At 42.1% G+C, this 19,080-nt stretch overlaps 1 protein-coding gene across 4 annotated transcripts in view; it reads right to left on the bottom strand.

The window, feature by feature from the left end:
* FOCAD (focadhesin) overlaps positions 1-19,080 on the bottom strand; it is a 234,809-nt gene that overhangs the window by 20,982 nt on the left and 194,747 nt on the right. For all 4 annotated transcript variants that reach the window (XM_053288048.1, XM_053288050.1, XM_053288049.1 and 1 more), the window contains 9 exons: positions 13,206-13,353; positions 12,933-13,052; positions 9,504-9,626; positions 8,437-8,514; positions 6,919-6,990; positions 6,328-6,430; positions 5,600-5,680; positions 3,640-3,768; positions 137-252 (listed from right to left, as the gene is read on the bottom strand). In XM_053288048.1, coding sequence (XP_053144023.1) covers positions 137-252; positions 3,640-3,768; positions 5,600-5,680; positions 6,328-6,430; positions 6,919-6,990; positions 8,437-8,514; positions 9,504-9,626; positions 12,933-13,052; positions 13,206-13,353 — 970 coding nt within the window. The remainder of the gene's footprint in view (positions 1-136; positions 253-3,639; positions 3,769-5,599; positions 5,681-6,327; positions 6,431-6,918; positions 6,991-8,436; positions 8,515-9,503; positions 9,627-12,932; positions 13,053-13,205; positions 13,354-19,080) is intronic.

Raw genomic sequence — 19,080 nt, 5'->3', positions numbered from 1 at the left:
AATTATACCCTTTTCAGATATAAAAAACCCTGGGTTTCAGATTTTTACTTTTAGTAACTATAGACAAATTGTAAACATGCCAAAAGGGGGAAAGAAATCCACTAAGGATTATAGCCCTCAGAGCAAACACACTTACACTTAGACTGTATACTAGAGGTGGTGCTACCCACATCCCCAAAAGCGTGACAGCATTCTGAGATGAAGGGGTCTGGGTCACAGTTAGTTCAACACACAGCTGCTGAATTTCTTCACCTAAAAGAACAAAGAGGAGGCTGGAGCCATAGAGAAAGAAAAAGACTGGACACACAAAACAGCCAGAAGTTCCTGAATTAAACAGAAAACCATCATTGGCTAAGGTGCTCTATGGCTCAGGGTGGTACCTCTCTGTCCCTTGATGTCTCTATGGGGAATGTCCTATGTAGTTTTTGTGTGGAAAAAATTGAATGGAAGACCAATTCTGGCCAATAGCAGAGCAGTTTGAAGCCTGTGGATTAAATGGGACTTCTGATGCTTTTATTTATAGCCATCCATATGATGCACAAGGCAACACTGGAGATGAGAGGAGAGCTGGTCTTGTGGTAGCAAGCACGACTTGTCCCCTTAGCTAAGCAGGGTTTGCCCTGGTTGCATATAAAAGGGAGACTAGAAGTGTGAGCACTGTAAGATATTCCCCTTATGGGAAGGAGCTGCTCTGGGAAGAACAGAAGGTTCCAAATTCCCTCTTCTCCAAGATAGGGCTGAGAGAGATTCCTGCCTGCAACCTTGGAGAAGCTGCTGCCAGTCTGTGGAGACAATATTGAGCTAGATAGACCAGTGGTCTGACTCAGTATATGGCAGCTTCCTATGTTCCTGTTTCACTGGCGTTCCTAATTGGCCAGTGCTGCTCCACACAGAAGCCAGCTCTTGCAGTGTTGTGCAACAGCACAGTTGTGCAACTACTGAAAAAAGCACACCTGCTGTTGCACAGTGCTACTTATATTGGTGTTGCCTTGCGCATCATATGAGCCATTGTTTCTACCCCACTTCTCCTATGCTCAAGGAGTCTTACAATTCAATACAACTGCAACAGAAACATCATTCAGTTACAGAGCACCATTAATAGACCCCAAAGGAAACCCACAGTCAGTCTTCACTACCCACATCAAACACCTCAACATGAATATCCATATAGCCAATGTGGCATTATAGTTTACAGCTCTTCTCCAACATGGGTATTCAATGTTTGTACTGGGAGCATGCAAAGCATGTCTCCCTGCTCTGTGTATGGGAGAGAGCTGAATAAAAGAGACTTAGCAAAGAGACTTAGCAAAAAGAATTTTCTTTAGCAAAGAACAGAGATCATCATCACCAGTTCCCTTCAGTTAAGAAAATACTGAAATGCTAGCAGATATCAGCACTTCAGGGCAGAAAATGATTTGCTCATTGGATGGACGAAAAAGCACTTTTCTGCAGAAGACAACTGGCAGTAATCCTCCTAATACAGCTGACCGTAGTTAGACACTCTTAAGTAGGACACTATTATGACTGAGGGTGGAATTATATGTTGGTGGCAAATATGTATCTCAGAAACCAGACTGCTGATTCTCTGTTGCAAAGTTTTGGGATATGGGGGCAATCTGCTGTTCAGAAGCAGTTCTAAGGATGGAGGTGCTGAAGTTTCCTCTGATTTCCCCCACCCCACCCCACCCCACCCCTGCACAGCCCAGCAACTGTTTTCCCCCATTTGACATGAGAAACAGAAGTCTGAGAAACCCCACTGGGGTGAAAGAGCTCTGCACCCTACTTTTTATGGCTTCACTGCAGATTGTCCCCTCTGCTATGGCTTTGCAACAGAGAAGCACGCCTCAGTTCCCAGAACCATGAATGAAGCTGGCACGTATTTCCACCCTGAGAGACCCAATTGTGATATTGCAAACCACCCTGAGCCATTTTTGGAAGGGCGGTAAATAAATAAAATACAAATCTCCTTCCTTCATTTTACCCTCTTGCTCATGAAATTTATGATCCAGATATAAATTTGGTGGGAGGCGAAAATGGTAGATGAAGTTAACATTTGTATTTGCAGATCTTTTAATCTCTCAGGATTGCTTAGCAATGAGTACTCGAAGGTGCACAGAATGCCATTTCCAATATATGCTTATTGGATGCAAAGCCTTTAAAATACATTAGGTGCTCCATATCTATTGAAGGACTTTTTTCAGAGAAATCTTATCTGCAATGGTAACATGGACACCGTTCAGTAGATTTTAAAAACAAACTAGCTGATCCCACACAGAGCATCTGTGCAGTCGTGTACTGAGCCTGTGACATCCCCCGCAGCTCACTCTCCCCCCACTGCAGCTCTCTTGCTCGATCTCCCCCAGCCGCTCGCTTGCTCGCTCTCCCCCCCGCCGCTCGCTCACTCGCTCCCCCCCATTGGGCGGGCCAGGGCCAGGCCATCCCATCACCGCCTCCCACCTTCTCCTCCCAGCTGGTAGGGCTTCGCCCTCTGTCCACCCACCTCTTCTGGACAGAGGGGCTTCGCCTGCCAGCCCTCCACCTCTGCATCCTGACCGCTGCCATTATTTCTCTCCGCTTCAATGCTGGAACTCTTGCACGCTCTAGAGCATCTGCGCGTTAGTACTTGATTGCTCCCCTCACCTCAGAGATCTCCCCACCCTCACCTGGTCTGCACTCCTGCTCCTCCTCCATCCTGTTGCTTCCATCCTCCTCACAATTCTTGGTCGTGGCTGCAGCATTTCTGCTGCCTATTGGCCAAACTGCAGCCCCCTATCCCCAGATACCTCCCCACCCTCACCCGAGCCTGCTCCTCCCTTCAGGAGCAGTAGCAGTGGTTGACTGGGCCGTTCCTCGCTGCTGCCACCACCATGGCCGCTCGTTCCCCTCAGGCTGCTGACAGACCCAGGCCCATCCCTTGCCTGCCTGCCTCCCTCTTACAATGGTCTCAGTAGCCCCAAACAGCAGCAGTGGTTGACTGGGCCCTTCCTTGCTGCCAGTGCTGCCATGGCCACTCATTCCCCTCAGGCTGCTGACAGGCTCAGGCCCGTCCCTTGCCCTTCCTTCTGTCTCTCTTTCCCCTCCCTTCTTTTTCTCTTTCTCTCTCCTCCACTTGCTCTTCTCCACTCTTTCTTCCCCTTCCCTTCATGTTTTTTCTCCCTCCGTCCCTGAGTTAACCGATTTTGTTCATTTACACAACGGCATCCTCCTTCTCCTGAATGGGCTCTTTCCTCCCTCAGGACCTGTCTTTTTGCAGACCCCTGCCTGCTATCCTTTTATATCCAGAACATCTTCCAACCAGTAACAGCTGCATTCCAACTGACCTTAACCATCACAGGCCCCTCCTCCTTATCTGCATAGGGAATCCCCACTGCCCAATCACCATGGTGCTTCTGCTCTCACAGGCTCCTTCTCCCTATCTGCATATGGAATCCCCATTGCCCAATCAGGTGCTTCTGCTTGCATACTCTGCATATGAAATCCCCACTGCCCAATCAGGTGCTTCTGCTTGCAGACTCAGCCAATCGCCTCCTTCCCAACACGTCGCCACGCATGGCCCATCTTGGAGAACAGCCAATCACCTCCTTCCTACCACGTCGCTGCGTATGGCTCGTCTTGAAGCAATAATAATATAGATCTTACCAAAATTTAGTCTCATCAGAGGGGAAAGAATTGATGCCCAGTTCACTGGTGGGTACTGGTAGTTTTCTCCAATTAATGCGATGGGTGTCATTGCCACTTTTACCAAGTTAGGAGAAACCTGTTCAGGGCCTAAAGCAAAGGCTCAAATCATAATGTCATCACTGAATGTCATCACTAGAATCCTGAAAGGGTTCAGCCCTATATTTTGCATTGGACTTTCAGTATAGAACAATAGAAGTATACAAGAAGTAAAAATCAGAATGAATAAAGGAAAAGAACACTCCCCGCAGTATACAGGTGAAACTTGGAAAATTAGAATAGTGTGCAAAAGTCCATTAATTTCAGTAATGCAAATTAAAAGGTGAAACTGATATATGAGACAGACGCATTACATGCAAAGCGAGATAAGTCAAGCCTTCATTTGTTATAATTGTGATGATCATGGCGTACAGCTCATGAAAACCCCAAATCCACAATCCCAGAAAATTAGAATATTACATGGAACCAAGAAGACAAGGATTGTAGAATAGAACAATATCGGACCTCTGAAAAGTATACAGTGTACTGTGCTTGATTGGCCAGCAAACTCGCCTGACCTGACCCCATAGAGAATCTATGGGGCATTGCCAAGAGAAGGATGAGAGACATGAGACCAAACAATGCAGAAGAGCTGAAGGCCGCTAATGAAGCATCCTGGTCTCCCATAATACCTCATCAGTGCCACAGGCTGATAGCATCCATGCCACGCCGCATTGAGGCAGTAATTGCTGCAAAAGGGGCCCAAACCAAGTACTGAATACATATGCATGCTTATACTTTTCAGAGGTCCGATATTGTTCTGTTCTACAATCCTTGTCTTCTTGGTTCCATGTAATGTTCTAATTTTCTGGGATTGTGGATTTGGGGTTTTCATGAGCTGTACGCCATGATCATCACAATTATAACAAATTAAGGCTTGACTTATCTCGCTTTGCATGTAATGCGTCTGTCTCATATATCAGTTTCACCTTTTAATTTGCATTACTGAAATTAATGGACTTTTGCATGATATTCTAATTTTCCGAGTTTCACCTGTACAAATCACATTCCCTGAGATCCACCCTACGCATAAAAAACAAGGCCATAAAGAAAGTAACACAAACATTCAGAGCACGACTGACAGACCAATACACATTGGTATCATATAATCTGAGGCATTATTCTTACAGGTAATAAAATAGAAAACTGAATCAAACTAGATGAAACTTTTGTTCTGTTTATAGCAATCCAAGGTGCAGAAAAAACAGGTAAGTAAAACTAAAATCAAGCACAGTCATCCTAATAAGAGAAGCAGCCCAACATGTGAAGAGCTGAGATTGGTGCAGCGTAGATGAAATGAGACATGTTCAAAATATGCCAGGAAAGGGAGCCACACCTTGGTATATTTCATTCGTTTATATCATCTGAATACATTTGTTTATGGCATCTGAACACATTCCACTATGATCTAGAGAAATGCGGGGATTCCAGACATGTGCTTCAAAATCCAGGTGATTGGTGCTTGAAGGGGGGGGGGACTACTGAGTAGGAAGGAGTGTTTAATCCTTCCTCTACCCACCAATTTTGCCTGCCTTGTGTTTCAAAATTTTTTGAGCCCACTGAGCTTGTTTGGGAGTGAGATGAAGCAGCCTCAGGCTTGAACTACTTAAATGTGAGAATCAGCAGGCACCTAGAATACTGCATAAATATAGTGGAGGGTTGTAGAAACTGGTTTTTTTTAAAACTTCTACCTTTATGTTACAAACACAACAATACCATTCTGTTGCTATTGATAAGTATTGTACAAAGGCGGGAATGAGTTTGTACCACACTGTCAGCAATTATTCAGGGCTGTGTGTCCATGTGTGTTGCGGGTGGGGAGAGGAATACAATCCTTATTTTACAAAACAAATGTTTTCATTATTAAAGCTTGCTGCTTTACCTTTCTTTCCACCTTCAATAATAAAGTCAATAGCTGCCCTAAGGAAGCTCTTCTCAGGCAGGTAGCTAAAGTCTGGAGGAACTGTGAAGACAGAAGAATATCAGACACACATCTGGTCAAATCATTTGCCTCTTGCTGCTTGTAAATTCAAAACTAAGAGATTGCCAGCATGATTGGAGAACATCCATTTGTAAAGGATGCATGGAAGTACATTCACTGGCTGACAGGATGCACAAGGGTAACGGCGCCAAAAGACATTGCCACTGCTGCTGTCCCAACCGGTGGTTGCACAAGGTGTGTCCCTGTGCTTCCTCTCATTTGCCACAATGGGGGTGGGGGGGTGGGACAGGGATGCCACCTGCCAAGTCACCAGCCAGGAGAGTGGCGCTGCTGCTTCCACGTTCACAGCAGTACCACCAAGGCCTTCCGGCCACGTTACCCTTTGGCATCATCTCACCCACTATCGTTAGCCCTCCCACCTCTTCTCAGTGAGAGAGACTCCGACTAACGACGTGTGCTTCATTCAAGCAGCGGCAGGGACACAGGGAGAGCTGGCGTACAGCAGGAAGAGCTGGCGTACTGCTCCGTTCTGAATCTTCGTTACAATTGCCCGGAGCACAAATATTTCAGAGGGCTTCTCCCTGTTCTAGAAACACTCTATCATAGTGGAAATATGTCCCTGTCTTAAGAGTAAACTAAACTTTAAAAGAATTCTCTGTTAGGCTTACCCAATGTTCGGCTATGGGTTGCAGACACACTGGAGAGATGCAGGTGTCCCAGGAGCCATGCTGCATTTGTCTGAAGGCCAATCACCCCAGAAAAGCTGATTATCTGCAGATACAACCATCACACATTAAATAGCAGGGTAGCTTCCTTAATATGTGCTTGCATCATTAAACAATGTATCAGGAGAATGAGTAGAGGTGGCCCTCATTATCCGTGGATCTGGCACCCACGGTTTCGCATATCTGTGGTTGGGTCATAGGGACCCAATTTCTTTATATGCAGAGCAAAAAAAGAGTTTTTATTTGCCTACCTGTGGTTCCTGAGTGGTCAGAAATGACTTATGACTTCATTTCCTGCCACCATTTTGTATTGCTGAGCCATTTTGTGGCTCTTTTCTGCAACCCCCCCCCCCAAACCCTCAAAAAAGAACAAATATCAGAGGATTTGGAAGTTGCGGGGCATTGCTAGAGCTGGAAATCAAGGTGCCGAGCTTATTTCTGCTCCCCCTCCCCCTCCTCATCACACTAGACAACCCATGTAATATCCTAATTAGATTGCTGAACTATGTGCAAATATCAACTGAAGGCTCTCACCTGACTCAGAGTTCTGATGACTTCATTAAGTTTGCTCTGAAACTGAGAAGACTGGACAGCTTCAGATTTCAGCTGCCAGAGAAAGGGTGGAAAGGGATAGGAGGAGAAAATAACATTATGAGCAACTAAAGGTAAAGCCAAACACAGAAAAATGCTCAAATGGCCATATTTGTGTATAAGACTTAAGTTTTATATTTTATATTTCTCACATAAGCTAAGATAACATATTCATAATATTGGAAACATGATAATACTCAAACATTTTTGTATCGTATTCTGTTAAAATCCATGGATTTTACCTAACATAAAACTATAGCCCTATACCTACTTGGAAACTTCCCAAGTTCTTTCTTTTGAAAGAAAACATCTTAAAGTTATAGAGCTGCCCAAGCAAAATATAGAAATTTTCTAAAAACAAAAACCATTGCCCTTTCAGGAAGCATATTGTAATAGGAAGAAAACAGCTTTAGAAATTAATGTTCCATTTCTTGCTTAGACATCTTGTCTGGCCTGAGTAACAATCACACCATTTCTAGCTTTGCCTGCTGTCTGCTCCTCTTCTCTTCTACTCCAGCAGGTTATCTAGGGAAAACATGACCATCTGATATACTCTTACATTATGTACACTTATGGCACTATATAAACAATCCTCTAATTATTGCATGACCAATAAACATATCCCAGAATGGGTTTTATCCCTTACCGCAATTGTTCATCCCTTTACTTCCCTCCACATCAGTGAATGGTTACCACTCATTCATATGGAGGAAATAAAGTGCAACATTTGGAATTCACACTGCAGTGAAGGTGAAACTTGTCCTTCTCCAATGAGAATTTGGAGTTCACTGACAAGGATCTCACAAAAGGATTTTCCATTTGCAGTATACAAATCCTCCCTCTGCCCAGAGTCCAACCATCATAAGTAGTATACATTTTGCACTTGTCAACATATCTGACAAGTGTTCAATGGAGAGAACAATGCTTTTCAACTACTCATAGTAGTATACATGAATAATCACACAAACAAATAGCTGTGTTTTGCTTTAAGGATTGAAAAACACTATAAGGAAAAAGTGATGTGCATGAATCGTGATTTGAGCAACAATTTGCAGCACAGCCCCAGCATCTTTAAAAGGGAGGAGAGCAGGCCCATACCTGCTCTTCTGCCGCTTGCTGCAGCTTCCTGTTTCAACAGTGCTCTCCCCAGCTACCATCACGCATCGGCGGTACTCTCCCCAGCTGCCCTCGTGCAATGGCAGCATGCACGTGGCCTCAGTGCATGCTGACCATGCAAATGGCCGCCGCACATGCACATATTTAGATTCCTATACATACATAAATACATACATACTAACATACATATATTTATATTGTCAGGAACAAATTATGGCCACAAAACAAGATTCCCTTAATTCTGCTGAAAAAAACCACACAGTTGCAAAGTTGTCTCCATAAACTTCTTTTTGAAATTAAATTTAAATTAATTTTTTTTGTTATATGGCACACTCATGTCTCTACCTGTATCATGGCTCCTTCAGAACCCACCACTGAAACCAGCCCGTTAACTGCTGCAAGTCGTTGCATCGTAGGGGCTCCCTGAAATCCAACATGCCACATATAAATTTACTGTGTTGTAAAGTGGATGAGAGCAAATAAACAAACTGCCGTTCATCGGTTAGATGTTGAAAGGTTGGTTAGATGGTTATAAATTGGTTAGTTGTTTGTACTGCATTGAGTTTCAGTGTTATTGTCTTGCATTCCATTCAGTGTGTTTGTACTGGACTGAGTTTCAGCCAGTGCTCCAGAAAATTCTGGGGTTCCTCAGAAGTGTACCAGGATTTGTTCAAGAAGATGACTGGTAATGGCAGACACACTTCCCTGAAAGGAACCTTGCCTTCCATTACCAATATTCCCCTACAGTAGCAGGAACACTTCGAGTGTGTTATTAGGTGTTCCACGGTAGTGGGGTCCCAAAACACTCCAAGATCTTCTACAACAGAGAGGGGTTTAGCAGCAAACTTGCAGAGACTAATTGGAAGAAAAGATTATGTGGGGAAGACATAACCCCAAAGGTAGCAAGCCTGAGAGTCACCAAGTTAAAGCAAAGGCAATCAGTAGTTCAGAAATGATAAAACATATTGATGATCCTATACCATCCATTTGTCTGAAAACATCAAGTAGATTATTGCTTCTGATATATTTGCTTCTAAAGCTTTGACACTAATGAAATGATGTATACTCTTCTTAAGGGATTGATTGATTGATTGATTGATTTTAATTTATTTATTAGATTTATATACTGCTCTTCCAAAATGGCTTAGGGTGGTTTACATCACGATAAAAACAATTAAAACAACAATTTCACACAATGCATAATTACTGTAATTTATGGAATTCTCTGTCACAGGATGTGGTGATGGCCACTAGCTTGTATGGCTTTAAAAGGGGCTTAGACAAATTCATGGAGGTCAGCTCTATCAATGGCTACTAGTTTGGTGGTTATAGGCCACCTCCAGCCTTACAGGCACGATGCCTGTAAATACCAGTTGCATTATGGGTTCAAATGGTTAACAAAAACTGTTTACCTCTGCAAGTACAATTTTCATCCAGGCAGGAAGCAGTCTGTTACTGAGGTCTTCTGCTTTACCATGTCCACAGACAGACAATCCATAAACGATGCTACCCAATGCTAGAGCAAAGCCAGAAGTCTGCAACAGCACATGGAAGGTAAAAAAGGAAGCAATTTTGAAAGGCCATTCATAATCATATGTAAACCTAGAAGAATTTTTTTCCAAATTTTAATATTGCTTTACAAAATTGCAAGTTCTTTAAAAAAACAAAAAACAAAAATGAAAACCAAAAAGCTTTATGTTGCTGAGCTTAAATATGGAAAAAACCAATTTCCCCTGTCCACTAACACTGAGATGAGCAGATTTGCTTCTGGTGCTAAACAAAGGGATGTTTTAGCTCAGGTCATATAGCATAGAACTACCGTATTTTACGGACTATAAGACGCTACAGACTATAAGACGCACCTTAATTTTAATCCAGTTTTTCAGAGTTTTAACATATTAAACTGTTAAAACATATAAGACGCTCCTGAATTTTGACAGATATTTTTCGAGGAAAAAAGTGAGTCTTATAGTCCATAAAATACGGTAGATGTTACAAACGTGCACACATACAGAGGGCTGCAGTATACAATATAGTTTCCCCCACTTACCGTATGCACCATCGAATTCAACTTACCTCTTGCCTTGATATTAGGGATGTGCACAATACGGGATTTACATTCTGTTCTGAGCTCAGAACAGAACACAAATCCCCAGAACATTCCATCAGAAGAACCGGTCAAGTCAGTTGTTCTGACAGAATGAGCTCAGGTTTCAAGATTTCCAAGCATGCAGAAATGGCTGCTGCATGTGCACAGATGGGGCAGCCTCAGTGCAAGATCCCCAGTAGGGCCCTGCTGCTCATGAAGGCTGGCAGGTACAAGAAGTAGCCAGGTTTTTAAAGGTACCTCCTGCCACCCCTCTCCACCCATCCTGGAGCTACTCAGAACACTTGAAACATTCCGACTCAAAACAGGGTCATTCCGTTCTGAGCTTGAGTTCATTTGAAGGGTGTTCTGTTTTGAGCTCGGAAGACTCGAAGCTGCTTATTCCAAGCTCGGAACATCCTGCACATCCCTATTTAATATCTCACTGCCAGCCACAACCAAATAATTGGAGTCAGGGTTGAAGAAACATTCAGTGTAAATGACATTAAGACATGGGGTAAAATGAATTACTTGTAAAGGAATGGAAGGGGAGAAGCAGACACAGGGTTACAATTTTTGGTGGCAGCCCTATATATTTTTTTGAAATGTCTATTTCCAATATAAAGCCTTTTTTCTCTCTGAAAAGTATTAAGGAAGCAATGTTCCTTAATTGAAAGGGAACTACACTGAAAAGGGCTGTTTCCCCAGGTACAAGTGACATCAATTATATTGTCAGAATTATATGCTTGTCATATATAAAATTGGACCATATTATCTTTTTGTTCTCCAGTTATACTTGGACCAGTTATTTACTGGGAAGTGTCTCAGGATATTATGGGAACAGTTCAAAAAGGTTCCCCCTCAAACCAGGTGGAGTTCCTGATTTGGGCTTAACTTGGCTATGTTCTGCTCTGGGAAAGTTTCTGTAGAGTCTATTAAACTCATTAAAGAGCTACTAACATCCAGTATTTCTCAGGGTAACTAGACAAGCACCATAAGAAACATCATCTGGTTTGGTGCTAGGAATATAAAACTAAAATGCCTGCCTACAAGTGAATTTACGTCTTTGCAAGCAGACACAGCAGCTGGCCCTTCCAAGCAGAATCCACTTGCAAGCATGCTGTCTTGCTTGGCTACTCATCTTTTCTCTTTTGCCTCATTGCTCCTCTGCAGCTGTTTACAAGAAGAGCCATTGCATTGCAAAGAGCAGCACAGGAATAATGAAAGCATATGGTTGCTAATAAGGGACAAATCTGAATTGGGGGTGAGTGGGGATGAATCAAAGGCAGACATATATTCCAATGTAGCCTGGGTATCGATTTGAATTCACTTGGGTCATAATTTGACTTAAGATGGGTTATATCAGTAGTCCCCCCAAATTTGCTTTAAAAAAAAAAGCAAATAGACAAAAGAAAAGCTAGAAGGAGAAAAAGAAAGGGCACATCTATGCTATAAATGTATACCAATTAGATTGTTTAAATATCATGGGCTCACCCCCCGCACACATACACCCCCCAAAAGTCTGAAAATTGTTGTTTAGTGCAGCTACAAAGATTTAGGTCTCTACCCATGTATCTGTCCATACAATCAACCCAAACACAGCTACAATTCCTAGGGCTCTTTAGAGAGAAGGAATGGCTGTTCAATCAAGAATGCTTGTAGTGTCGATGTAGAGATGAGAGACTTGAAAGAGGGGCATATATGTTTAAAAATTAGAACTAAGCCCCACTGGTTTGGGTTGGAGCTAAAGCTGAGTCCTATAGCTGACAAGGCTACTGCCTGAAACAAACACTACCACTATGGGTGTCAAGCTCTCCTGGAACATCAATGCAGCCCACCTCTTTGGTGGGTTAATTAGCCTAGCCTCATATACCTCTCGCCCAAACAAATCTAAGTATGTGTAGTTAGATCTGTGCATACTCATTCCCTGGAATTACTGCCTCTCCCAGTACTCCTTCATCCCGTTTCCCTCAGTGTCAAAATTTAGATTGCAAGCCCCTCTGACATTGGGAGTACCAAGGAAAGTTACTCTGGACTGGTTCAGATGTCACATGTAACCATGGTTATATGTTTGTTCCATGTGACATACCCTTGGGAGCCTGTGCTCCCTCCTCCCCTGCCTATGCAATCCTTGGAAGAATTCTACTTTTGATGGAGGTTAAAAACAAACCAAGATTGGTTATGACATCTAAACCAAGTGATCTTGGTTTATTCTAACCAATTTGCTTGAAATAAACGGAGACATGAATCCAAGATTTGAAGGAGCTTTCAGATCTTGCTTATTTCAGGTTAATTGGTCAGAATAAACCAAGATCAGTTAGTTCAGACATCATGAGTGATCTTGGTTTGTTTTTAACTGCAATTGGAAACAGAATTCTTTCAAAAACAGTGCAAGTATAGGAGAGGGAGGTGTATGATCCCGAGGCTTGGGGTCGTCACGCGGAGCAAAGATTTAACTGTGGCTCTGTGTGACACCTGGACAAGCACTCTGTGAAGCACCATGTATGTTGCTGGCATCACCTAAATAATAATTTTTGTTTAAAAGATTAAGTGGCCAGTGAAAACAACCCTATTTTCACCCTGCAACTAAAGAAACTGGGTCCCTATGACCCAACCACAGATATGCAAAACCGCGGGTGCTGGGACCATGGATAATGAGGGGGCACGGGAAAGCATTAGCACCATAAAAGATCAGAACAACAGTACATAACATTACAGGAATATTCATATTTTAAAAAGGGATTACATATACAACCTGTTGATTAGTTTCTGCTAATTTCTGCAACTTGTTCATGACTTCCTCAGCCTCTGTAGCCTCAATGATCCTAACGCTGAAAGCAGAGACACAGACACAGGCGATTGTGTAGGCAAGGATCTGGGCAAAGGAAAGAACATTTATGAATGGATCAATGATGTTTCCTTTTCATACATATTTTATGTACCTATGCCTCAGCAAGACAAAATTTACATCAGAAACAGAACAGATAAGTAACAAATGTAGGAGAACAGTGTGAGAGCATCATCTTACCTCCTGGAATGTTCTGCTTTGGTATTCTGCATCTTCCAAGTATTTGCAGAGTTTATGAAGGGAAGCAGAGATGTGAAAATGAGAATCTGTTTGGCTGCTGCAGCTCATTGTTGACAGAACAAGTCCTACACCAAGGATGCATCCAGTGCTTAAAACAGAACAGGAAAGGAGAATTAAGTAGCCTAGAAAACATCTGGAAGTTTCTCCAAATGTTTTCTCCAGAAAAACATCTTGGCATTTTAACCATGTACATTGACTTACTGCTATATTTTTACGGCGGCGGGTGGAGGAATTGGGCAACACTCAGACTAAGACTTGCATGAATTGAACGCTTCCACTCATGCACAGGGGGAGGAGCAATTTTCATCAATTCCCCCCCTTTCCTCTGCAGGCCCCTTTACCCACAAAAATATGCCCCTGAAGGTTAATGGACTCTCAAAGTCCCACCAATCCCAAGAGACATATTCTCATGGGCAGGGGAGTAAAGAAGGAAGGAGGATCTAGTGAAAATTTTTCTCTCCTCTGTACATGAGTAGAATAGTTCCATTGCCCACTGAATATTGCTATATTGTATTCATGCAGATCAGGAGTAGGCAACTTTGGCACTCCAGCTGTTGCTGAACTAACGCTCCCATCATCCCAGTAACAATAAATTTTCACTAAGAATGATGGGAGTTGTAGCTCAGCAACAGCTGGAGTGCCAAGGTTGACTTCTTGTGGTGTAGGTGTTATGCTGGGGGTGGGTTATTTATGTTTATATTAAATATAGCTTTAAAACGCAGAATACTACTTCTATGGGAGCCACCTAATTGTGCAGCGGGATATTGTCCAGGGAGCAAAAGGTTGCTGGTTTGAATCCTGACTGGTATGCTCCCTAGACTATGGGAAACACCTATATTGGGCAGCAGCAATATAGGAAGATGCTGAAAGGCATCATCTCACATTGCGTGGGAGATGGCAATGGTAAACCCCTCCTATATTCTACCAAAGAAAACCACAGGGCTCTGTGGTCACCAGTATTCGACACCAACATGACGGCACAACTTTACCTTTACTTTACTTCTATGGGACATTTCACAGATGCAAGTACATTGTTCTAATTATTTATTTTATATTTATATACATTTTTTCAACAGAAAAGTACACAAAGTGGTGTGTGTGTGTGTATACACACTAATAGTGAGTGTGTGTGTATATATATAGTGAGAGTATATATATCTCACTAATGAATGTGGGGACTAATTCCATGGAAAATATCAAGTTCTGTCCAATCAGTATATGATGGCTCGTTCACACATGCAAATGTGAACTGACTCTATGCAAAATGTGAAAAAGTGCTGCATTTGAAGTGATATGAGGAAATGCCTGTAGCATCCCATTCACATGTGCAAATCATCACTTGATGTTGCATTCATAAAGTGATGAACATGCATGTAAAATAGCCCTAGATGTTCATTAAAGCCCAATCACATATCACATTAAACACACATCTTCATTTTTAAAATTTACTTTCTGTAAATAAAACAGGGAAAGGGGATAAGAATGGGGGCAGGACTTTTTAAACCCTTCCGCCCACAATGTGGTTTCAACAAAAATTTCCCTCAAGCTGCTTTTTGCTCCAGAAGGGAAGCTACCATTGGCACTAATGGTATCTTCCATACTGGGGCAAATAGCAGCGCAGGTGAAATAAAGTTGTGCAGTTGAGTCGGTGCCGACTCCTGGCGACCACAGAGCCCTGTGGTTTTCTTTGGTAGAATACAGGAGGGGTTTACCATTGCCGTCTCCCACACAGTGTGAGATGATGCCTTTCAGCACCTTCCTATATCACTGCTGCCTGATACAGTCTAGGAAACATACCAGCTGAGATTCAAACCAGCATCTCTTGCTCCCTAGGCAAATTACTTCCCCGCTGTGCACTTAGGTAATTTTGGAGCCTGGTAATTCAGAGGTGCACTTAGGTAATTTTGGAGCCTGGACCTAAAGGCCTTTGGAGGCCTCCATCAACCCCCTACACACACATACACACACACTATGACACAGTATTTTTTAACACATGGGGTATATTTATGCAAATATGCAGAAACATTTCAACATGCAACTTCACATATTCCCATCCCACATATTTCTTTCCCCACTCCCCCCTCTGTCTTTAAAGCACCCAGCACAAGTCATAATCACACTCGGCCACCCAGCACAGTGCAGGCCAGCAGTGATCAAACCAACCGGGACAATCCAAAGAGGATTTGGGGGTGTGGAGGTGTGGAGGCCCCATGAGGTGTGGAGGCCCTTAACTTTGGCCCCGAATTCGAAGGGTAAGAGTGCCACTGGTGCCATTAGGTGGCTAGCAGCATAGGAGGGAGGAACATTTTCATCAGAATCGAGGTACTGGGAATGGAGAAAAGATTAAAGATGTCTACCCACACCATGGTCCTGATCTTGACTGAAAAGCAACCATTTCTTTGTAATTCTGTCACATGCAACAGTGGCAATATCTGTAAATATTCTATCTGGGCCAGGTAACTGATACAGCTACTTTCCATGGCACTAGCCCACAGGGTTAATGCAATAATTGCCTTAGTCTGCAAAGTATTCTGTGCAAACACAGATCATGCTGTATAGGTACTGTACACAGTTCTCATCAAAACCTTTCTGCTTTAGACATAAGCAAAACAAACATCTATGCCATTCTTTAGCAAGTGTAATAATTCCCATACTGTTGATAAATCTTCAAAAACTGAATTTACAATGTATTTCTAAGGCAGGCACGCATAAAAAGACATTCACGAGTGAAGGGAAATGACCACGGATAACCATTTGTTAATGCACAGTAGCACAAAAGTTACATTAAGAGTTCTTCCCCACTAGATGGCAGCAATATATCAAAGATAACTTTCTTTCTAATGGGCTTTATAAAAACAGAAGCTACATAAAACAATCTGCACACCTTTCTAAGCTGTTATGAAAAATTGGACACATGATTTGGAAGCTTTCCCCTCCTCCCACTATCCTCACTGCTCTTTAGAATCGCTTTAGGAATTCTTCCATTCTTTTTACAAAGTAGAAATATTCATTTTCTGGTACTTGCTGCTGTTTCCAAATGGTGGATGGGGACCTGCCAGAGGGACACATGTACTACATCAATACTGACATCAATACATATATTACAGTGAATATCTAAAATTTGGGGAATGCTGGCATTCATTTATGAATGCTGATAATAGTACAGAAATGTATTGAATGTCCACAAACTCAAAGGCACATCAATGAATGTTGACAGTCACTCAAGTAAGTTTGACAACATTCACTAATGACTGAAAAGTGTGTTGGAAATATTTATCTATTTGCAGGCAATAATGGAATTCATCTAAGATTCTAGAGATAATTGATAAGTTAAACATTGATATCACTGGCCAAAGTAACTTTTGTTGTGATGTTTTCACAACATTAAATTGTTGAGGAGGAGTATATGCAACTTACAAAAAAAATGGTATCCTTTATTAAGGATACCATTTTTTTTTTGTAAGTTGCATATACTCTGGAAGGTTGCTAACATAACACCAATTTTTTAAAACTAATAGGGGGTTGGGGAGACAGTACGTAGAGCCAGGAAATTACAAGCCAGTTAGCCTAATGTCTGTCTCAGGCAAATCTGCGGAAAGCATGATTAAGCCTGGGATTATTAAAACCTGCAGAAGAACAAACTCTGCTGCAGAAGAAACAGCATGGTTTATGCAAAGGGAAGTCCTTCCTCACTAATATGAAACGGGATATATTGAATTCTTTGAGAATGTCAACATATGCAAATAGGAGTAATCCAGCAGACATTACATACTTGACTCCCAAAAAAACTTTTGACAAAGCTCTCCAACCAAGGCTTCTGAGAAAAACCTAGCAGTCACAGGATAAAAGAACAAGTCTACCTATAGATCACGAGCTGGTTAAACAGTAGGAAGCAGAAGGTAGTAATAAACAATTTTCATACTGTGGATAAAGTTATGTGTGAGAGGAAGAGAGCAATTCAGTGTTTGGTGTTACATCTCTCTTCTTTTGTATGGAACACCTGGCCATGTCCAATCACACATACTTCATAACAGTGATATCCTCACTGCTAGATGGCATTTCACTTCTGGCCCCCAGACCTTTGTTCGGAAGGACTGAAATGCTCGCCCTGTGGACACAAAACTTAGCTGTCCCGATACTGGCTTATAAAGATGACAGTGGGAGAGAATTGTCTCTGCCATGTGAAAATATGAAGTGGAGATGAAACACTACCATATAGCATAGGCATGCAGTTTATACATGCAACTGTAAAAGCTAAGCAACAGCACTGATTTCTCTGCAACTTTTAAAAAACCTCTATCATATTTAGGACAAAAAGGTCCTAACCTATGACTTATGAACAGGAACAATATTTTGCACCTAGGTGGTCATAACATACTGTATCTATAATTGGGTTTTTATTTATTCCACTTTCCCCCCACTCTTCAGACAGGTGGGGGGGTATATTTAATCTTTCATCTCTTCCAGTCCATTGTCTCAGTATTTCCATCTGCTCTTGGCTGGCAGGGGAGGCTAATTTGGCTTGGACTGCAAAGCTTTTATCTTAGGCTACATGGGCACTCAAACATGAAGCAGTGGGTACTGCAAAGCGATGTGACTGATACAGCTCTCTTCTACCATATGTGCCTTGCACTATGCCAGACAAAAGCAGAGCAATGCCAATCTGATTCTAAACTAAGCTCTTCTCAGATTATAGTGAGGGCTGCATCTACTTGGTGCCAAAGAAAAGCCCAAATTTTGTGCCAAGGAAACACAGAATCTGCATACATTTACATATATTTGCACATCTGGATACGTTATTCTACAATTCAGATTTTCAAATCATTTGAAGTAGCAAAAGGTGAAAGAAAATAAGGGGGAAAGGTTACTGGTTTTTAATGGTACAATGGCATTCAGTCAACGGGAACGGGGAATACTCAGAAACAAGAGCACGGCAAAGTACTTATTTATTTGGTCTTATACATCAACATAGCCTGTAAATTCAGGATGAGTAAAATTTATTTATTTGTTTATTTATTTGATTTCTATACTGCCCTTCCAAAAATGGCCCAGGGCGGTTTACATTAAAACAACACTAAAAACAATTAACTGTTAAAATCCAAAAATTTAAAAACGGGATGCTCAACAAAATATTTTTAAATGCAGGAAACTGAACTCAGCTTGAACCTAAACTCAAAGACTGGTTTAAAGTGGGTCTTTTTCAGTGCACTGAAACTGGTCTTGCACCTAAAATTTCCCACCTTGCAATTGAACAGCAACTCAATCCCTAAACGCAAAAACTAGAAATGGTTCAAAAACAACTGTTTGCTTAACAAGAGAGTCAAACCAAACCTAAACCAATATCTGGAACAAACCTTAATTTCCCCCCTAAATCATATCAGAACTAGATAATTGTCTCAAAATCTTAAACCTGCATCAGAACAGAGCCACCAAAACCAAACAAAAATCCAGGTTACCAGTTCAAAATAAGGGTTCTATCAAAAAAGACACCTGATGTGGTACACCAGTGGCTTCTCCAAGGTTGCGGGCACGAATCTCTCTCAGCCCTGTCTTGGAGATGCCAGGGAGGGAACTTGGAACCTAGATGCTCTTCTCAGAGTGGCTCCATCCCCTAAGCAGAATATCTTACACTGCTCACACATCAAGTCTCCCATTCACATGCAACCAGGGCAGACCCCTGTCTAGCTAAGGGGACAATTTATGCTTGCTACCACAAGACCAGCTCTCCTCTAAATAAAACCATGAATTGGGATGCCGGATGTACAGTATATACTTTGAGTTTTTACAGGCTTCTATACTCTGCTCTTTTCAAGGG

This window comes from Hemicordylus capensis, chromosome 2 (assembly GCF_027244095.1).
Source record: "Hemicordylus capensis ecotype Gifberg chromosome 2, rHemCap1.1.pri, whole genome shotgun sequence".
NCBI lineage: Eukaryota > Metazoa > Chordata > Lepidosauria > Squamata > Cordylidae > Hemicordylus > Hemicordylus capensis.
Note: the sequence above shows the minus strand (reverse complement) of the source record. Positions and strands in the feature narration are given on the sequence as shown.